Source organism: Loxodonta africana, chromosome 9 (assembly GCF_030014295.1).
Source record: "Loxodonta africana isolate mLoxAfr1 chromosome 9, mLoxAfr1.hap2, whole genome shotgun sequence".
Lineage (NCBI taxonomy): Eukaryota > Metazoa > Chordata > Mammalia > Proboscidea > Elephantidae > Loxodonta > Loxodonta africana.
In genome coordinates this window covers 23105840-23127640 of record NC_087350.1, presented here as the reverse complement: position 1 = coordinate 23127640, position 21801 = coordinate 23105840, and the positions used below count along the sequence as shown (strand labels likewise).

Genomic DNA, 21801 nt, shown 5'->3' with positions numbered 1-21801 from the left:
AAAGAGGGCTGTACCTCACCCCAACAACATTGTAACTTGGAATTCAAGATATTAGAAAAGAGACCATATGTGGCCAACAATGTGCCAAAAAACAAAGCTAAAACACCTCCATTATCCTGAATGCAGCCCAGAGAAGCAGAAATTAAAGACAGAATGAGAAGATCTAATGTCTAATCATGAGTTCTAAAAGGAAGGAACATTTTTCAAAGAGATGTTGACTGGAATTTCTGAGAGGGATCTGGCTTGGCCAGATTAATTAAAGAAAGTTGTTAGAACAGTGTGGTATGATGTGAAGTGACAGAAAATCCAAGAACAGACCCAAGTACACAGGGGTCTAATTTACTATTTGTTAAAGGTGGCATCTCAGATCACTGGCTTTGAGATGATGCTGGGCCAGCTGGACAGCCCTTTAGAAGAAGCTAAGATTGGACTTACACTTCAGGCCATACACCCACATAAACTTCAGATGAAGCCAGTGACTCATCTAAACATCAAATATGAAAGCAGGGGAGGATTCTGGAGCAATGGTGGCAGTTTGTTAATCTCTCAGAATCCCTACCTAAAGCAACTAGATAAAAAACTCAAAAGCCACGGACATTTACAAGAAAACCAGATGACCTGGAATCCCTGCAGGAATCATTCAGTCACAACACACGAGAGCACCATCTGCGTGCAAAGAAAACAGGCAAGTAAAAGAGCATCAGTGCAGCTGAGAGCCACCAGGGACACACCAGAAAGCATGGTGGCCCAGTGTGAGGGTGGCCACTGACGGCGGGAGGCTCCTGTGGCAGCCCGTCACAGGGTGTCCATGGCAGACTGGCAGAGCAGGCGAAGTCCCAGCCCCGTGGACTCCCGACACTGATCTGCAGAGCTCCTCTCCAGGGAGAGCCAGAGAGGAAGACTGCTGAGTGGGGAGCGGAGACTGGGCAGGACAAGGACAAGAGAGACAAAGCAACCTGAAGGTCCAGGTAAAAGTGGGGGAGCCTCCACTGGCCAAAGAAGTGGGGCAATTCAAGCTGCAAAAAGGATAATAAATAAAATTGAATGATACCCATCAAATGTGTTTAAATTCATGAGTTTACAGTATTTTTAACTAGTCATTTTAAAAGGCTGCCTTCTTTAGGCTGACAGGAAAAGAATTCATTATGATGAACACTGGTAAACAGAATCAAGCATGGAAACTGCCTTTCCTCTAGGACAGTACCACTGGGTAAACAAACACAGATGAGGGAAAGTATTCCAGTGAACAAACAGAAATGACAGAACTTGGATGCTGTTACTGGTTGCTATTGTCGCTTCTGACTCATGGTAACCCCTTGTGTGCAGAGTAGAACCGCTCCATAGGCCTTTCAAAGCTCTGATCTTTCAGGAGCAGATCAGCAGGCCTGTCTTCCAAGGTGCTGCTGGGTGGGTTCGAACCACCAACCTTTTGGCTAGTAGTAGTCAAGCGCTTAACCATCTGCACCACTCAGGGACTTCCAACAGAAAAAGGCACTGAGCATCAACTGCTGGTAACATCACAAAAAGAAAGACACCAGACAGCCATTATGTGCCTCTGAAGAAAAAGCACCACTACCTAGAGTCTTACCAGGGGCTTGAGCCTGAACCTAAGTCTGATCAAGCCTCTAGATCCAAATGCTGATTTGCAGGATATAAAAACTAAAACAGACACGTTGCTGTCGAGTCAATTCCGATTCATAGCGACCCGGCAGGACCGAGTAGAACTGCCCCATAGGGTTTTCAAGGAGCAGCTGGTGGATTCAAACTGCTGACATTTTGGTTCATGGCCATAGCTCGCCATACCTCTTAACCACTGAGCCACCAGGGAACATGCTAAACTCCAACATGAATCAGCAACATCCAGGCTGTGGGAAACTCTATAGGTCAAACAGCTTGGGTTCCTTAACTGATGTAAAGAAAAGAAAGGAATGGAGGGGAAACTTGGAGATTAAGAGAGACTGAAGGCATCAAATTTAATCGGCAAGACTAAACTATAGTGTCCAGGGATGCCCTCGTGGGTAACAAACCTGTAAAGGAAGCACGAGGAAATGGCTGCTACAAAGGGTCAGGATGGAGCCTATTACTGAGGGGGAGGGAGGGTGCTGCCACTGGGACACGGGACGAAGAAGGGTCTCAGGAGTGGCTGGCCAAGTTCTATTTCTTCACTGAGGAGGCAGCTATAAGGTATTCACCTTCTAAGAACTCACTGTTTTGTGTGGTTTTCTGAAGCTATGTTTACAGAGACTAAAAAAAAATATGAAAGCATTCCAAAACAAGATGAATTCCTTTAAATACTTTAAATGCTAGATGTGGAGAAAACCTTTCTAACCATGACTCAATATCCAGAAGCAATGAAAGAGACAAAATTTTTTGAAATTTTACATGGCAAAAAAACACCATAAGCAAAACAAAGACAAACTGGCACAAAGTATCTACAACTTCTATCACAGATAAAAGTTAATCTCCCTAGCATATAAAAACAAGTCTTAAAAACAGAGAGAAAACACCAAGAATCCAAAAGAAGGATGAATTTAATGTGTGTGCATCGGGGGAGGCAGGGCTCCTTAGTAATTCCAGCTAATAAATGTCAGGGATGACAGAACTAGAAAAGTCACCACTTAGAACCCCCAAGGTAATGAGAGGTTTCAGCAAGGCTCCTAAATGAGTGGCAGGGCCACGCTCTCAGAGCATCACCCTCACAGGTTACTTAACAGTTACAAAGGGAAAATGTGCCTTTGCAACAGAGACCTGGGATCAGACTTGGCATCGCCAGCTGTGGGGCAGCCTGCCAGTATATGCCTCCTGGTGTGATGCCAGAGGAGCACACGTCAGCTATACAGTGTTCAACCTGAATCCAACCACAAGGAAATGGACACATCCAGAATGTGATTCATTTTAAAAGACACAGGTCTGGATGATTCTCTAATTCAAAGTAATACAAAGTGCAGCTATAAAAAGCTGCAAGGACTGGAACTTCTTTTTTGATAATTGTGGATTGAACTGCATCCCCCCAAAACTTGTCAACTTGGTTAGGCCATGATCCCCAGTCTTGCCTGGTTGTCTACCACTTTGTCATCTGATGTGATTTTCCTGTGTGTGTTGTAAATCCTGCCTCTATGATGTTAATGAGGCAGGATTAGAGGCAAATATGTTAATGAGGCAGGACTCAATCAACAAGATTGTGTTGTGTCTTAAGTCAATTTCTTTTGAGATAGAGAAGCAAGCAGAGAGACAGGGGGACCTCATATCACCAAGAAAGTAGGGCCAGAAGAACAGTGCATCCTTTGGACCTGGGGTCTCTATGCTGAGAAGCTCCTAGTCCAGGGGAAGATTGATGACAAGGACCTTCCTTCAGAGTAGACAAAGAGAGAGAGCCTTCCCCTGGAGCTGATGCCCTGAATTGGGACTTCTAGCCTACTAGACTGTGAGAGAATAAACTTGTTTGTTGAAGCCATCCACTTGTTGTATTTCTGTTATAGCAGCACTAGATGACTAAGACAGTAACGTACAATCATCAAGTGGGTCACCTAGCCATTTTGTTGGGAAGTTCCTAAATGTTACTGAAAAACAATCCTGTAGCCAATAACCTTAGGGCTTGACCCCAATGAGTACAGACATTCTGAAATGTCTTTATTGTGCTGGGCCTTCGCCTCCCTCTACCACCCCTACTTTCAGCGGCTTCTGAGGAAAAGAATGTCTCCTTCAAATGATCAATTACGTTATTGTTGACATTCATCCTATGGTCAGTCCAAAAGTAAAGAACCAGAAAAGGGACACGAAGGACACAGAGAAGCACATGAGAGGTGACCCCCATCACAGTTTTTACCGTTCAGGCTTTTGTCATTCCCCACAAGGGCTGCCTGCTTGTCTCTTTCGGATTCTGCCTCATTTTCGTCCATGTTGTAGTCATCATCTCCTCCCAGCTTTTGCTGGTTTTTCCCTGTAAAACCGACGTGACATGTAAAACATAATAAGCTACAGCACTTCTCTGTTGATGCCAGGGAGCATCAGTGCCCAGCACTGGGGGCTTATCATCTAACAGGCTTATCTTCCTCCTTCCTTCCAGGAAATGGTAGGGGCTTGAATGCTTGCTCCCAGTGCCCTCTATGTTACGTAGGCACCACTTCAACTCTACTCTGTGGTAAACAGCCCTAAACAGAAGGCCATGTTCCAGATTGCAGTGGGCAAACTGACTAAACCCAAATCCCAGTTTAAGAGACAAACTCAAAGGAAGGTACTACTGTTTTAGGAAACAACAGGTTTCTAGTTATCAACAGCATCTCAAAAGGACTCATCGCTCCAAGAGAAGGAAGTAGTCACTATTGTGAACCAAGGATAAAAACTGTCCGTCATACAGAATTAGATCATTTATGACTACAGTCCTCCTTGGAGGGAATAGCAACCCGAAAAGATGATCAGACTAAAATGTACTCGAGACATATTTAAAGGGTTTAACTTAAATATTTTAAATCCGTATACAGGTAGGTGAAGAAAATTTTTTTCAAAAAAGCGTGCCTGGAAAAGTCAGCTCTGATTGTATTTCTCTGCAATGGTGGAGGTGGACCCAGAGCCAGGCCTGTGTGCCCTGTAGGTTTATTCTGCAATCGGCCTATGATGAAGGCATGTAGTGCAAGGGTATCACACAGGCCTGTGCACCTCTGCAACCAGCTGCTGAGCGGCCGGAACCAGCAGCACCCCTGGATGAGCCATGCCAGGTTTTCTTTCCCTACCTCCCACCATGGTACATGTCGATGCGGGGCAGTGTGGACAGCCGGGGCCAGGCGGGGAGGCTGACAAAATGCAGCTCTTTAACCGGGAACTCGTGAGGACATGTTCCTCAGAAAGAGGGCATTCATGAAAATTAGATTTAGATGGAATCAGCACACACAAATAAACACAGTCCCCAACCTCTGCACCTTGTTCCACTCTAGAGCGCAGGCATCGTCTCCTACTGCTCCTGACTCGGCTGGGATTGAAAGTTTCCAAATCTTCAAGGAACCAAAATACATCCCAGAATATTCTGTCGCTCTCAACTTATATTTAAAAAGTCAATCCAGAAAGGCAGATTCCTGTGTCACTTTTCCTCCATTCTCAAATACACATTAAACTCCATCCACCTAACCACCCATTAATCCATTCAGTCACCAGGCCTTCAGTGAATATCCATGCTGTACCTGACACTGCATGAGAAAGAGAGGACAAGGACGGCATACGCGGCCTGCCTGCCAGGAGGCACGTTTCCTCAGTGCTAAGCAGGCATCTCAAGGTCTCCCACCTAAAAGTCTCCTCGACTTCCTGTTAATAATATTTCTGAACCTCAAAGTGCCAGAGTGCGCACCACTCCTCCTTCCTGCCTCCAACTTGAAAGCGGATAACAAACAAAACCGCCAAACTGTGAGCTGCTGTTGGGCAGAACTCATGGGGATCCTGCTGTGGCAGGAAGGAAGCCAAGAGGCCTCGTGCTGGCAAAGTGGTCAGCAGGCAGCCAGGGCCCTCCACCCACCTTGCCCATCAGCACCGTGCTCCTCTTCTTGGACATCACGGATGACAAGCTGGTCCCGCTCAGGGTCGTCAGGCTCCATCTTTTCCTGGCTCCCCAACAGAGCAGCTGGCATCTGCGGGGCTTGGCCAAGTTCTCTGGCTTCCCCGACACCTCTTTCCTCTACCAGCTTGTTGTCTTCGGCAGCCTGCACTGGGCCTGGCTCCTGTGGCAGCCTCAGGTTCGGCCTCCGAGCGTCTTCCTCTTGGACGACCTGAATCTCATTGGCTTCCTCTGCACACAGAACACAGTGAGTTGTCATCGTACAGGCATTTAATTCAAATTAAAAACAAACGTGTGCTGCTTGATCACCAGGGCCCTCCCAAGGACTGCAGATGGAGTGGGGTGCAGTTGGGTAGATTTTTCTTAGCTCAGGCCTCTGTTCCCGAGGCTCAGCTTCCAAACCATGAGCAAGAGAAAAGTGATTTAGAAAAAAAATCCCAATTACAGTGATGGACCAAGTGGAGGAGGGTGTGCCTGCTGCTCAGTTTATCTGAGACAAGTACTTGCAGCCGGCCTCCAGGGACACAGCAACCCCCACCGTTCCCAAATGGCGGCTACCCACAAACCCACCAATGTCCCAAATAAAGGTACAGCCTAGAGCCCAGACCCTGCTTCACAAAGAAAAAGGTGCTTAGTTTACAAGGAGACATCAATAAGACAAGGAAAGCCCTGCGGCCCCAATTCCAGGTGCCCAGAGACACCTGCCACCTACCAGCCCCATCACTGAGCTTGCTGTCGGCCTCAAACAGCACACTCAGTCCCTGCATATTTATGCAGAGTCGAAGCCATGAGCTACTGCTTTGTTTTTCTTTAAGTGGGGCTCCGGAGAGGGCTTACGAGTGTAACTGCCTGGCCTCAACTTACCCTTTTTAACTTGTCTCTTCAAATCCAAAGCTGTTTCAGAACTGGGCTGAGCGTTGCTGAGTACGTTTCCTTTCTTTTGTGGCACCTCTGCCTGTGGCAAGCCTGTTTGCTGCACCCTGGCCTGAGGCTCACTGAGAGAGTGGAGCTGAAACAGGAGCACAAAACGGTCAGCCAGGGGCTCTGTGACCATAAACCAACAACCCCAGAAATGCAACAGATCACCACATCCATCTGACAAATGAGAACACTGAAACCCTGAGAAATGCTGTCATCTGTCCCTGTCACACCCTGTCACGTGGCATAGACAGAACTTATATCAAAAAACTTGAGATTGAGTCATGGTCACTCTGAAGGTAATTTCAATTATGAATAGAACGGTGAGGCAGAGATCAACATGGGAAGAGATGACTTAAACAACAGCACAGACCAACTAGACCTAACAGACAGGACCCAACCAGAGCAAAATACATTCTTTTGCTGTTCCCCAGGCTGTTAGGCCATAAAACAATACTCAATAAATTTAAAGATTGAAGTCATACAAACTATGGTCTTTAGCCATAATGGAATGAAATATATATCAGTAAAAGAACGAAAATCGAGAAATTCACAAATATGTGCCAATTAAATAACACATTCCTAAGTAACTAATGAGAGAAAGAATAAATCACAAGGCATATTCAGGAAATACTGTGAGATGAATGAGAACAAAAACACAGCATACCAACTTTTAAGAGGCCACTTAAGCAGCGCTTAGGGGGAAATTTTAAAAACCTAACCTTCCACCTTAACATACTACAGCAAGCAGAATGAAGGAAGCAATAAGGATTAGAAAACAATTCAATGAAATAGAAAACAGGAAGCCAATAGAGAAAATCAAGGAAACTAAGTTCTTTGAAAAGATGGACAAAATTGACAAACTTTTAAGTAGATTAACCAAAAAAAAAAAAGAACACTCTAATAAAAATAAAAGGGGACATAGCTACCAACTTCACACAAATAAAAAGGACTACCACCTATGTTTTTATGCAAATAACATGCGCCTTCTACGTTTGCTTGCCAGCTGCACTCTCCTCCATGAGCTATTTTCATAAGCGCCACTATGTCAATGCTTCTTACATGTTGCTCTAAAAAAAATCGGCATAGCACACTTACAAAAATACCTCACAGGGGAGGGCACGGTCGTCAGATAAACATAGAAGGTGCATGTTATTTGCATAAAAATATGGTATAAGGGAATACTATGAACAACTGTAAGCCAACAAGTTAGATAGAAGATATGGATAAACTCCTGGAAAGACACACACTACCAGAAGAGATTCAAGAAGAAATAGAAAGTCTGAGTAGACCTATAATAAGAGATTTAATTAAAAACTTCTCACAAAGAAAAGCACAGGCCCAGATGGCTTCATTAGTGAATTCCATCAAACATTTAAAGAAGAATTAATACTAAATTTTTACAAACTTTTTCAAAAAAAATAAGAGGTAACATTTCCTCACTTCTGAGAGCCCCCCCAAAACGAGCCCAGTATTACCCTAATGCCAGAATCAGACAAAAACATCAGAATAAAGTTAAGCTATAGACACTGAAGTCCTCAACACACTAGCAAAATAAATCCAGCAACATATAAAAGGATTGTACACCACAACCAAATGGGATTTGTCCGGGGATGCAAGGTTAGTTTAGCACCCAAAAGTCAATGTAATGTATCACAAAAATTGGCTAAAGAACAGAAAACACATGCTCATTCATCTCAATAGAGAAAAACACTTGACAAAATCCAACACCTCTTCTTTTTTTTTAAAAAAAAGACCTTTAAAACAAATTAGGAAGAGAAGGGAACTTCCTCAACCTGATAAAGGGCATCTTCAAAAAAAACACTGGTAACATCAAACTTAAAGGTGAAAGGACCGAGTGCTTTTGCCTTCTATTCAAAAAGAGACAGGATGGATGTCTGCTCTTACCGCTTCTATTCAACGCTGTGCGGGAGGTTCTAGCCAGGGAAATGAGGCAAGAAAAACAACGGCATCCAGATTAAAAAGGAAGAAGTAAAACTACTTCTATTTGCAAATGACATGATACTGTGTATAAAAAATCCTACAGAATCCACAAAAAAAATATTAGAACTAATAAGTATTGGCAAAGTTGTACGATATAAGATCTATATGAAAAATCAATTGTACTTACACTAGAAATAAACAATCCAAAAATGAAGTTAAGAAAACACAATAGCATTAAAAAATAATAAAATATTTAGGACTAAATGGAACAAAAGAAGTACAAGATACTGTTCAAAGACATTAAAGAAGATCTAAATAAATGGAAAGACATCCCATATTCATAGACTGGAAGACTTAATACTTTTAAGATGGCAATCCTAATTCATCTATAGACTCAACATAATCCCTTGTCATATTCCCAGATGGCTCCTTCGAAGAAATAGACAAGTTGATCCTAAAATGCATATGAATATTCAAGAGACGCAGATTAGCCAAAATCATCTTTACAAAGAAGTATGTTGGAAGACTCACACTTCCTGATTTCAAAACTTATTACAAAGTTGCAGCAATCAAGACTGTGGTACTGGTCTGAGGATAGAAAAATAGATTAACTGAACAGAACTGAGAGTTCAGAAATGAACCCTCACACTTATGGTCAGTTGATTTTTGACAAAGCTGCCAAGACAAGTCAATGATGGAAAGTCTACAACAAATGGTGCCAAGACAAATGATATCTACAAGTAGAAGAGCATAGCTAGACCTCCTACCTCACACCATATACAAAAATTAACTCAAAATGGATCACAGATATAAATGTAGGACTAAAACTTTATATAAAACTCTCAGAAGAATGCATGGGAATAAATCTTTGTGGCCTTGGATTAGGCTAAACTTTCTGAGATATGATACCAAAAGAAGAAGTCACTAAAGAAAAAAATAGATAAAACTGAACTTCATCAAAATTAAAAACGTTTGTGCTTCAATGAACACCATCAAGAAAGTGAAAAGACAGCCCACAGAATGGGAGAAATCACATATCTGATATATATATACCCTAAGAGAACCAAAAATACACATTCACACAAAAACATGTACACAAACGTTTGTAACAGCACTACTCATAATAACCAACAGGTGGAAATAACCGAAACACCCATAACATTTGGATGAACAAAATGTAGTATATCCACAAGTGGAACATTATTCGGCCATAAAAAGGAATAAAATACTGACACATGCGACAATGCGGATGAACCTTAAAAACATTATGCTAGGTGAAAGAAACCCGTCACCAAAGACCACGTACTCTCTGATTCCTTTTATATGAAATGTCTAGAGTAGGCAAATCCATAGAGAGAAGGCAGATTAGTGGTTGCCTAGGGCCAGAGACCTACAGCAACCCTATAGGGATCGACTCCACGGCAATGGGTTTTAGGGCTGGGGAAAGGCTGCTAATGGGTACAGGGCTTCTTTTTGGAGTGATGAAAATGCTTTAAAATTAACTGTGATGATGACTGCACAACTTTGCAAATATACTAAAAACTACTGAATTGTAAACTTTGTATGGGTGAATTGCATGGTATGTGGATTATGTCTCAATAAAGGTGCTATATTTAAAAAAAAAAAAACTCTCAGAAGGCTCTGTCAGCAGTTTCATGGGCTCTGCTTTACACTGGGTATAGGTTGCCAACACGTGACGTGGAGTCTGACAGACGTCGGCTTATAGTCTGCTCCACCACTGACCAGGTGTGCAACCTTGGGCAAGGTCCTTAGCCATCTCCACGGGCCTTATTGTTGCTGTTAGGTGCTGCTGAGTAGATTCCGACTCAGCAACTCTGTGTACAACAGAACAAAACACTGCACGGTCCTGCGCCATCCTCACAATCGTTAACACTTGAGCCCATTGTTCCAGCCATTGTGTCAATCCATCTCGTTGAGGGCCTTCCTATTTTATCACTGACCCTCTACTTTACCAAACATGTCCTTCTCCAGGGACTGACTGATCATGGGCCTTAGTGTTCTCAAGACAGGAAAATAACAGTAACTCGCAAGGTAGCTGTGAGGTTTAAAGGAAGCAATTTCCACAAAGCCCTGACCACTGACACTGGTCTGGAGCCAGCATGTCCAGCCAGAGTCAGGGCATTGCAGGGAACCAAACCTGCAAGGGAGAGGAGAGATTAGAGCACATCAGACAGCAGACAAAAGGAACAAAACGCCCAGTGAGAGGGCAGGAGTACCTTCTGGGAAGCCTTGGCAGAAAAACTCAAGAATTACCTGCTGACTTTGCTCTCTTTTTTTATTCAGGTCTCTGGAAGCTATGGCTTCGTTCCCCCTTTTGATGATTTCGTCTATCTGCTCTTCACACTGCTCTTTCACCTCCTTCATCTGACTGATGCACTGGTTCCTTCGGTGACAGAAAGCAAAAGAAAGGACAAGCATTTACGGAGTGTCTGTATGCAGAGCAGTTCCTGTTGTGACAGCAAAACGCACGTCAGTGAGAGACGGGATCATCGTTTTCCCGCGTCAGGCGCCGCTGATGTGAACAGGGCACTTAAGGAGGCTACGTGTGCTCTGGAGCCCTGGTGGCCCAGTGGTTAAGAGCTCAGCTGCTAACCAAAAGGTTGACAGTTTGAATCCACCAGCCACTCCTTGGAAACCCTATGGGCGCAGTTCTACTGTGTCCTATCAGGTTCCTGTGAGCCGGAACCGGCTCAACAGCAATGGAAAACCATAGTTAACCAACCCAGAACCCAGTGCCATCAAGTCAATTCTGACTCATAGCGACCTTATAGGACAGAGTAGAACTGCCCCATAGAGTTTCCAAGGAGCGCCTGGTGGATTTGAACTGCCGACCCTTTGGTTCGCGGCTGTAGCACTTAACCACTACGCCACGCTTACTAAAAACGTGTCATGTTGTTCTAAAACAGGTGAACTTTATTATAGGTCAGGAAAAATAACTTTTTAAACTACAGTCTAATTCAGCTCAGTTGCCAGTTAGATACTCTGGGACATTGGTTCAGCTTTCTGCCAGAAATTTGTTTTAAGGGTATCCCAACACCCACAAGAGCTATAAAGTAATTATGAGAATTTCTAATCATACTCTCTCCTTCTGCAAATAAGGAAGCTACTGTCAGACCTGCACCAGGGTCACACAGGGAGAAGCTGATAAGGCAGCTGGGAACCAGGCTTGTAGTTTTCTGCCTCCACCATGCGCTCTCTACCATACGGCCCGCCGTTCCTGAGTCGCAGGCACGCTGGAGCCAAGTGTGGGCATGACACTCAATCCCCAATGCTCATAATACACCTTTCGGCTCAAGGGATTTCCTGGGTCACAGCATATGCCCTACACAGACGGTGTCAGGTGCTTGAAAAAGAACAAAAGACAGAGTTCCTGACCTCTGGCGGCTTACAGATCAAGGGCCTGTTGAAAATTTTATTTAAATCAATTCTCACAACATACAAGTCATAGTTAGTTGACTCCAGCACAGTCGCTTAAACACAGCAAACAAAGTGAATGACGTGAAAACTGCAAGAACTAAATGTGTTCGATTCAGCGTTATCAAATAACCCAAACTCCAAACCTACTGCCATTGAGTCGATTCCAACTCATCGAGACCCCATAGGGTTTCCAAGGCTGTAAATCTCTACAGAAGCAGACTGCCACATCTTTCTCCCGCGGAGCCACTAGTGGTTTCAAACCGCCTACCTTTTGGCGGTTTAACCACTGCACCACCAGGGCTCCTGTTATCAAACGACATCACAAAAATGAGGTTAACAAATGAGCAGGTACACGGCCATTCCTAACCCTTTAAACCTACACGAGATAAATAAGGTCTAGTGGTCAATGCTGTTTTCACCTGCTCCCAGCCCCTGCTAAAATTAAGAGCAAAAAGCCTTTCCCTCTCCACCTTGCAAATGAAGCTTAGCTTCCACGTTCCTACCCGACAGCAATACAGAGAGCAGCCTCAGTACACAGGTCAAATTCCTACTTCCCACAGGCCTAGGGTCCGTTTTTTTCTTATAAATACACAGTAAGTGTCCAGGCAATAAAAACATAAAAAATCAGTTGCCACAGAGTCGATTCTGACTGATGGCAACCCTATGTGTGTCAGGGTAAAACTGTGCTCCATAGGATCTTCAATGGCTGATTTTTCAGAAGTAGACTACCAGGCCTTTCTTCTGCAGTCCCTCTGGGTGGACTTAAACCACCAACCTTTTGATTAGCAGCCAAGCACGTTAACTCTGCCCCACCCAGGGCCTCTGTCCAGGCAGTAAGTGGAGCTAAACTGTAGGGACATACAGGACTCAGCCACCAGTGATTATCCCAATGCTATAACCGATGGTCAGAATATCATTACCGGAATGTGCTGAATACAAGACTCCATCTGGGCAGGTGACCCCAATCATCAACGACCTACTGTCAGTGTTACCATTACATTCCAGTACAGCTTCTGTAAATTCTAGCATAGAAATGACAGTGAGATTCGCCTCATGTGCCAACTCCAAGTGCTCTGAGGAGAAAGACAGGAAGGCCGCATTTGGGTGGAACACAGTCATCACTTACTGAGGTCTGCCACAGGTGAAGGGGCAGGAAGTGGGGACATGCGTCCCAGCTGTTTGCTGACTCTGATTTTCAGGAAGGAGCAGTAACTTGGGCAGCACTGCCTTCTATGAAAGGATTTCACTAGACTGGGTGTTTTAACTGGGAGTGTGAAGGTATGCCCCAGGGGGCCTATGAGCGCCCACAAATTCAATGTACAACTTCATTAATATAACCAAAAACCAAAAAGATCTGTTGCTATCAAGTCAATCCCAACTCATAGTGACCCTACAGAACAGAGTAGAACTGCCCCATAGGGTTTCCAAGGAGTGGCTGGTAGATTCGAACTGCCTACCTTTTGGTTAGCAGCCATAGCTCTTAACCATTGCACCTCTAGGGCTCCTTATTAATATATCCATATATTAATCTGCTAACAAGGTATACGTACCCTTTATCAGATACTCAAAATGGTCTATAAGCCACAGGAAGCAAGATCAACTACCTCTTTCCAGCTTCCGACACTCCGTGAACAGCACCTCTTATAGCAGGTACAGGGCCTCGGACACAACTAATGAGACAAATGCAGTCAGCCAGAGTTTTCGATCTAGCTACCAACCTGCTAGGAGGGAAAGGAATGTGCCCCGCGTGCGTGCCCGACCCAGGGGAGGGCAGCCTGCTTCCCTCCATGGCACTGGGCTCAGCTGACCTGGAGCCACACTTAAGTGAGGCCATTAATAGCTTTTTGTAGTTCAGCCAATGGAGGAGAAATATTTGCCTTAAAGTGTCTTTTAAAGATGACTAATAAGCCTGGGGTACTTCATTTTTGTCTGAATACATTTATTCGCCTAGCTAAGGGCACAACTGACACTTTGGACCAGACACTTCTTCGTGATGGGGGCTGTCCTGTGCATTGTAGGATGTTTAGCAGCATCCCTGGCCTCTACCCACTAGATGCCACTAGCACCCTCTCCCACAGTTGTGACAACCAAAAAATGTCTCCAGACTTTGCCAAATGTCCCCTGGGGGACAAAGTCATCCCCCATGAGAACCACTGGCCTGGCTGTTTCTGCATGCTTACTTTCTAATCACATTTCCTCAGTATTGACTGTTTACATCCTTTGCACATTTATGTATTTGGGGCTTCATGTTTTTAGCTGTGTTTGGCTGTGAAGGGACTAGGAAGACATTAGGGTGAGAAGACAATCTTCTGGAAGAACACATGGAATTGCTACAAGGGCCACTGGTGTGGGAAACTGTTACTTTCCTGCGTCGCTGGTGATAGCACCCAAACCCACTGCCATCGAGTTGAATTCAACTCAGGGCGGCCCTATAGGACAGAGGAGAACTGCCCCATAGGATTTCCAAGGCTGTAAATCTTCACGGAAGCTGACTGCCACAGCTTTCTCCTGAGGAGTGGCTGGTGAGTTCAAACTGCTGACCTTTCGATTCATAACCGAGCTCTTTAACCACTGCACCACCAATTGGTGATAGTACCAAAAAAAAACCCAAACCCGTTGCTGTTGAGTCCGTTCAGACTCATAGTGACCATATAGGGCAGAGTAGAACCGTCCCATAGAGTTTCCAAGGAGCACCTCGTGGACTGAACTGCTGACCTTTTGGTTATCAGCCAAAGTGCTTAACCATAGTACCACCAGGGTTTCCTGGTGATAGTACAGAAGGGTAAAATCCTTTCAGAAAGCAGCCTGGCAATTCATACGTATCTGTACACTAAACCTACAGTTGAATTTTTTCTACTGGGAAATAATCCAAAACAATAATTTGTAAAGTTATATACATGATGCCATTGGGGTCAGGGAGCCCTGGTGGTGCAGAGCTCGGCTGCTAACCAAAAGGTCGGCAGTTTGATTCCACCAGCTGCTCCTTCGAAACCCTGCGGAGCAGTTCTCCTCTGTCTTACAGGGTTGCCAAGAGTCAGAATTGACTGGACAGCAATGGGTTTTGGGTTTATATTGGGGTCAGACAAGTTGTAAGAACCAAAACTTAGAAGCAACCTAAATATCCAAGGAGTGAGACCTGGTTAATTAAAATCTGGTACCTACACATGATGAACTTTTAAGCAGCCATTTTTAATGATAAAACATTTTGGAACACAATGGAATTGTTTTATATATAAGACTAGTAATAAAAAAAGATTCAAACAGTTTTATGACCATCTGTAATTATGTACAAAACACATGTGTACTTAGACAAGGACTGGAGTAAGATTAAATCAGAGGGAAAGGAGCGGTCGTGCGAGAACTGGGTTCACAAGCAGCTGGCTCTCTACGAAGCCAAACATCCCATTCTTTAGTTACGTCATTTTTATGAGAAAAAAAAGCAAAAATACAGACTGCACAGGCTACAACTTCATCTCTACCTTCATTTTAAATTGGTTTTAACTATCTTACTAATGGGTTTAGCTGACTTTTCAAAAGTTTTGTTTTCATTATAAAAGTATTCTTTTCCAATCGAAAAAAATTGGAAAAACAACCTGACACGTCTTGGAAAATAAAATGCCCATGGTGCCAGCACCCAGCAATAAATTGTGTTGCTACTTTGCCAAGATGCTACTTTGGCAAAATGTCTTTTAGTCTGTGGGTATGATCGAGCCCCTTGAGGACAGATTTTTAAAGGTTTTAGATTACAGGCAGTCCCTGTGTTACTAACGAGATCCATTCCTAAGCGTGCCTTTAAGCTGAATTTGTAGGTAAGTCAGCAGGCGCATAGGGTTCTTACCTAGCCTTACTTTAGTGCAAGAAAAGGCTCGAAGCCCTTTCAGGGATTGAAAAGCTGCACGTGCGAGCGAAGGTGATTGTGATGAAGGATTTGTTGTGAGTAGGGGCTGGTTCAGTCATTTCAAAGTGGAGGCAAATTTACATAGCATTAAAGGGCAAAGATGAGTTGTCCACAAATCAGACTTCATAATCCAGGTATTTACTGTACTGCCGTAACCAGTACACCTGCACTTTAATTTCCAACAGCTTTAAGGTACACTGATAAGTCACTTCCTATTAAGGAGAACTGCTGTGTGTGCGTGCACGTGTGTGTGTTTGCACCTTTCTTACTTATTTTGTATTATGAGCCCGCTGGCTTACGTTTTTCCACGGTTCCCTGGGGCACTGCTGGCACTTAAATAAGACCCATTATTTCTAAAGGCCATGAATCCTTCAGGGGAAGACACCTTTCTCACAGGGCCCTGTATGCACCAGACAGCTTGCGCTCTCTAACCAGAAGGTGAGTGGACTCTGCCAGAGCCCTCAGCTTCGAACACGCTGGCCTCCCGTGGAGCGCGTACTTGATTCTCAGTTGCACTTACAGGTCATAGGAGAACTTCCTCTCCAGGTTGGTCTGGTTCTTCTGAAACTGGAGAACATCCTGCTGCTGCTTGCCATAATCCCTCTGCAGGGCCTTGAGCTGGTCTGGGGCAAGGGAGGGTGAGAAATTGCACAAATCACCAAAATGGCTATCACACCATTCACCAGAACAGGACAATGGCAAACCAAAAAACAAACAAACAAACAAACCCTTGGCATTGAGTTGAGTCCGTTCCGACTCATCGCAACCCCATGTGTTACAGAGTAGAGCTACCCTGTAGGATTTTCTTGGCTGTAATCTGTAATTTTTTTTTTTTAATCTTTATGGAAACAGATCACCAGGCCTTTCTTCCACAGCACTGCTGGGGGGTTCAAACTGCCAACCTTTAGGTTAGTAGTTGAGCGTGGCAGACACATCGAACCGAAGCATGGGAACACACAGGGGGATTAGGAGGGGAGAGAGAAGAGGATAAGAACACAGACTCTCCCCAGGAACCACCACACTTCAGCTATGAAGCTCCAGGAGACTCACAATCCTATTATGAACCTGCATCTTGATTCTTTCTCAAATGCCTGTGGTTTTTTCCTTTTAAATCTCCCCTTTGACCTCCAACACTTAAATGCACTAGGAGGTTTCATGAGTCTGAGCTGTCCCACAGGGTCACACACACCATGGTGTCCCCACCCCCAGCAGATTTATCCTGTCTGTGCAACACTGATATGACATCTGGTCAGATAAGCAGCCACCGCGGCCGTACACACTGTTCTCTGCCATCAGGCCCCATGCCAACATTATTCTCCTGCCATTTATTTACAGTCGAGCTCTTCTCTGACGCCCTGTGTTCATTTAATCACCAGTCCTCCTATCTGGGAAGCAGTGTGCTTTCTTTGAGGAAATTCACCCACCCCACCCACACTGCCCTAACAACTTGGCTCCTCAAAGCTCTGAGGAAAGAGCAGCCGCTGAGCAAAGGGCCAAGCTGGGGATGAGAGGACCAGCAACCAGAGGGGATGGCAGAGCGGGCAAGCATGGCCCTGCACAGACACCACAGCCCCGCGGTTTCTTCTCAGAAGCCTGGACATACCAGGCTCTTGGGGAGAAATGAAGTTAAATAGAATGAAAGGGTCCATGAACTAGTGACACACGCAACATCGGTCAAGTTCAAAATCATTTTGCTCAGTAGCTGAAAGAAGAGAACAACTCAAGTGATGACTGGACAAACAAAATGTGGTGCATCCACAAAATGAAACCCTACTTGGCCCTAAAGAGAAATTAAAGTCTGATACAGGCTACAACATGGACAAACCTTAAAAACATGGTGCTGAGTGAAAGAAGCCAGACACGAAAGGACAAATTCTGTTATGAGCCCACTCATATGAAATATTTAGAATAGGCAAATGCACAGACAAAGGTTATTGGTGGTTACCAGGGGCTGGGGTGGGGGAATGGCAGTTAGTGCAGAAAGGGTACTGAGCTTCTATTTGGGGTGATAGAAAAATTTTGGAAATGGATAGTGATGATGGTAGTACATGGTGAATGTCATTAATGTCACTGAGCTGTACACTAAAAAAAATTATTACGATGGCAAACTTTTTGTTACATATATTTCACCACAATAAAAAAAACATATTGCTGAAAGAAAAAAAAAAAAAACCCAAATCTGTTGCCGTTGAGTCAATTTTGACTCCTAGCGACCCTATAGGACAGAGTAGAACTGCCCCATAGTTTCAAGGGGCACCTGGTGGATTCGAACTGCCAACCTTTTGGTTAGCAGCTGTAGCTCTTACTACATCACCAGGGTTTCCTTGCTGAAAGACGCCAGCCTCAAGAGGCCACATATGGTATCGTTACATTTATACGGCCTCCTGGAAAAGACAAAAACAGAGCGAAGGAGGCCAGCTGAGGGGTTCCTGCTGCTGGGAGTGGGCAAGGGGATTCACTGCACAGGGGCAAGAAGAGGGGGACTGGAGGGATGGAGCTGTGCTCTGTCTTAATTGCAATGGCCGCATACGTGGTTTGTAACGCATTTGTTAAAATGTACAAAACTGTGCATTACAAAGGGTGAGCTTTACTTTATGTAAATTACACGTCAATAAACCTGGCTTTAAAAAAGGTGTAGGTTCATACAGGGCCCCTGGTCTTCTGAAACAGCTTTCTTGGTTGGTGCAGTGACTCCTGGGGAAAGGCTGTGTTCTTGGCCCCTCTTTTCTCCTCCTTCCCCCCTTGCCCCGCAGTAATAAAAAGGAAGGAATGAACTACAGATACCCACATCAATATGCATGAATCTCAAAATCATGATGTTGAGTGAAAGAAGCCAGACAAAAAGGGGACATACTGCGGGATTCCATTTATATAAAAATGCAAACTAAGCTACAGTGAGAGAAAGGATACAGGGAACTTGTGTGGATGATGGGTACGTATGCTATAGTCATTGTGGGGTGGTTTCTTGGGATGGGAGCCCTGGGGACACAGTGGATATGAGCTCAGCTGCTAACCAAAAGGTCAGCAGTTTGAATCCACCAGCCTCTCCTTGGAAACTCTATGGGGCCGTTCTAATCTGTCCTATGGGGTTGCTTTGAGTCAGAAACAACTCGACAGCAACAGGTTTTTCGTTTTCTTGGGACGCATGAATATGTCAAAACTTGTCAAACTGTACACTTTAAAGAAGTGTAGTTTACTGTATGTCAATTATGCCTGACCAAAGCTGTTTAAAAACGTAAAGGATAGGCAAGGTTGTAGGCCATATCCCTTTCTTGGTGACTGACCAGACCCATCAGCAGGTCACAAGCTCTGAGAAGCCCCCAAAGTCAAGTGACCCATTTAACTGTGTTTAACCTGTACATCCCCAAAGCCAATCTGACGAAATGACTCCTTTTCATATAAAACCCATTAATGTTCTCAGAAACTGAGTTGGAAGTAGAATTCTTGTCCAACGTCATCCAAGAGAAAAAAAAATGCAAGCTATATAGGTAATAGCCAAATTTTCTAGTAACCACATTTAATTAATTTTAATAATTTTAATTATTAATTTTAACAATATATTTTATTTCACAATACATACAAGATATCACTTCAACATATGATGAATGTAAAAAAGTATTAATGAGCTATTTTATATTCTTTTTTTCATACTAAACTGGCTGCCGTCGAGTCCGCTCTGACTCATGGTGACGCCATGTGTGTCACAGCAGAGCTGTGCTCCATAGGGTTTTCATGGCTGTGATCTTTTGGAGGTAGATTGCCCGAATTTTTTTTTTTCTTCCTTTTTCCATCATCGTTATTTTTTACTTTTAAAAACAGTAAATGGCACAGAACTCAATTACTATCTGGTTTTCATGCTACTTAACCCTAAAATCCTTCCACACTCTTGTTATGCAGTTCTGCTGTAGACAGACCCTTTCAGCTTCTGGTTGTCTGAAAATGAAATCATTTAAACCTCTTTTTTGAAGAACAATTTTACTGTGTGTTTATTTCTAGATTGACAGGTTTTTTTTAAGCACTTTAAAGACGTCGTTCCATTATGTCCTGGTCATCATTCACTCTCATCAGAAGTCAGCCATAATTCTTATCACTGTTGTCGGGAATATAATTTATCTTTTTTCCTCTAGCTGTATCAAGATTGCATCTACATCTTTGACTTCCATGACGTGTATAGGTATGGATTTCTTTGCATCTGTCCAGCTTGGGGTTTGCTCAGCAATTTGTACTCCTCTCAAGCCACCATCTTTTTTTTTTTTCAAGCCACCATCTTACTAGAAGGCTCACTGCCAGGCTTCTCTTCTGAGATACCTTTGGGTAGATTTGAACCCCTAAACCTTTCAATTAGTAGCTAAGTGCTTAACCATTTGTGCCAGGTTCAAGTCTATTCAGAAGCACCTCAAAAGAACGGCCTGGTGATCTACTTCTGAAAAACCAGCCACTGAAAACCCTGGGGAGCACAGTTCTACTCTGACACACAGAGTCGGAATTGACTTGACACTGACTGGATTTTTCATACTAAGTCTGTGAAATCCTATATAAAACCAAACCAAGCCTGTGGCTGTCCAGTCAATTCTGACTCACAGCAACCCTACAGGACAGAGGAGAACTGCCCCATAGGGTTTCTAAGGAGCAGGTGGTAGATTCAAACTGCCAACCTTTGGGTTAGCAGCTGAGTTCTTAATCACTGCGCCACCAGGGCCCCTTTTCACGTAGAGTGCATCACAGTTCAGACACTAGTTTTCATTGGAAATTCTTGATCTGAATTTAGATTTCATAAAAATTAGTTTAAAAAGTAGATAGATATAACCAAGTTGTCCCAAACATACCTGTTTCCAATAACTGAGTCAAGTACCTTTTAAACTTAAATTCCTGAAAATTAAATACAAATTAAAAATTCAGTTCTTTGTCTACTAGCCACATTTCAAGTGCTCCTTAGTCATACAGGGTTCGTGGATACTATTTTGGACAGCGGGGTCAAGATCAGCATCCCCATTTTAGAGAGGTGGAAACTGAGGCTCAGAGGAGTCAACTAGTGGCAAAGCTGACACTCAGGCCAGATCTGGGACTGCACATCACTCAGAGTTCTCTCACCATGTCCTAAGGTCTCATGGGGCCCTGCGGACAATCCTGTCACAGTGCACCAGGGAGCACAGCACACAGGGAGTTCACCAAGCTTACGACCTGCACAGCTGCTTCACAAGGGCCCAAAGAAAATCAGACCCTGACCTGCCAAACTCAATCAGTAGTAGAAATGGAGCTCAACTGGGCTGGACAGTTTTCCTAAGTTTCGTGAAGAATACCTGAATTCAGGGTGATCCAATTAAACAATCTGTGTGTTTATATACCCTGTATCTCTCTCCATATATATACATACATATAATCCATTACTGTCAAGTCAATTCTGACTCATAGAGACCCTACAGGATAGAGCTGAACTGCCCATGGAGCTTCCAAGGAGCGCGTGGTGGATTCGAACTGCCAATCTTTTTGTTAGCAGCCCAGCCATAGCTCTTAACCACTATGCCATCAAGGCTTCCATATATATATATATATATATATATATATATATATATAACATATGAGGGCAGTGGTAGTTCAGTGATAGAATCCTCACCTTCCACGTGGGAGACCCAAGTTGGATGCCCAGCCAATGTACCTCACGCACAGCCACCACACATCTGTCAGTGGAGGCTTTCGCATTGCTATGATGCTAAAAAAGGTTTCAGTGGCGCTTCCAGCGAAGATGGACTAGGAAGAAAGGCCTGGTAATCTACTTCTGAACATCAGCCGGTGACAACTCTGTGGATCACAACAGCCTGATCCAGAGCCAATGGTGGGAATGGCACAGGACAGGGCAGCATTTCATTTCATTGTGCATGGGTCGCCGTGAGTAGAGGGCTGATTCTACAGCAGCTAACCACCACCACCACACACATACATACACACAATAAACACACATCCGCATACATATATGTATATATTTAAGGTATTCAAAATCAGAGTCTGAATTCTTTTGCATATGATAGCTAGTAACATATTTATTCAATATTATTTTTAAAAG

The 21801-nt window shown here is 43.9% G+C and overlaps 1 protein-coding gene across 1 annotated transcript in view; it reads right to left on the bottom strand.

The window, feature by feature from the left end:
* Positions 1 to 21801, bottom strand: part of GOLM1 (golgi membrane protein 1) — an 85407-nt gene that overhangs the window by 1831 nt on the left and 61775 nt on the right. Inside the window, exons 5-9 of the mRNA XM_003407761.4 lie at positions 16261 to 16363; positions 10679 to 10808; positions 6407 to 6551; positions 5504 to 5773; positions 3827 to 3940 (exon numbers count right to left, since the gene is read on the bottom strand). Coding sequence (XP_003407809.1) covers positions 3827 to 3940; positions 5504 to 5773; positions 6407 to 6551; positions 10679 to 10808; positions 16261 to 16363 — 762 coding nt within the window. The remainder of the gene's footprint in view (positions 1 to 3826; positions 3941 to 5503; positions 5774 to 6406; positions 6552 to 10678; positions 10809 to 16260; positions 16364 to 21801) is intronic.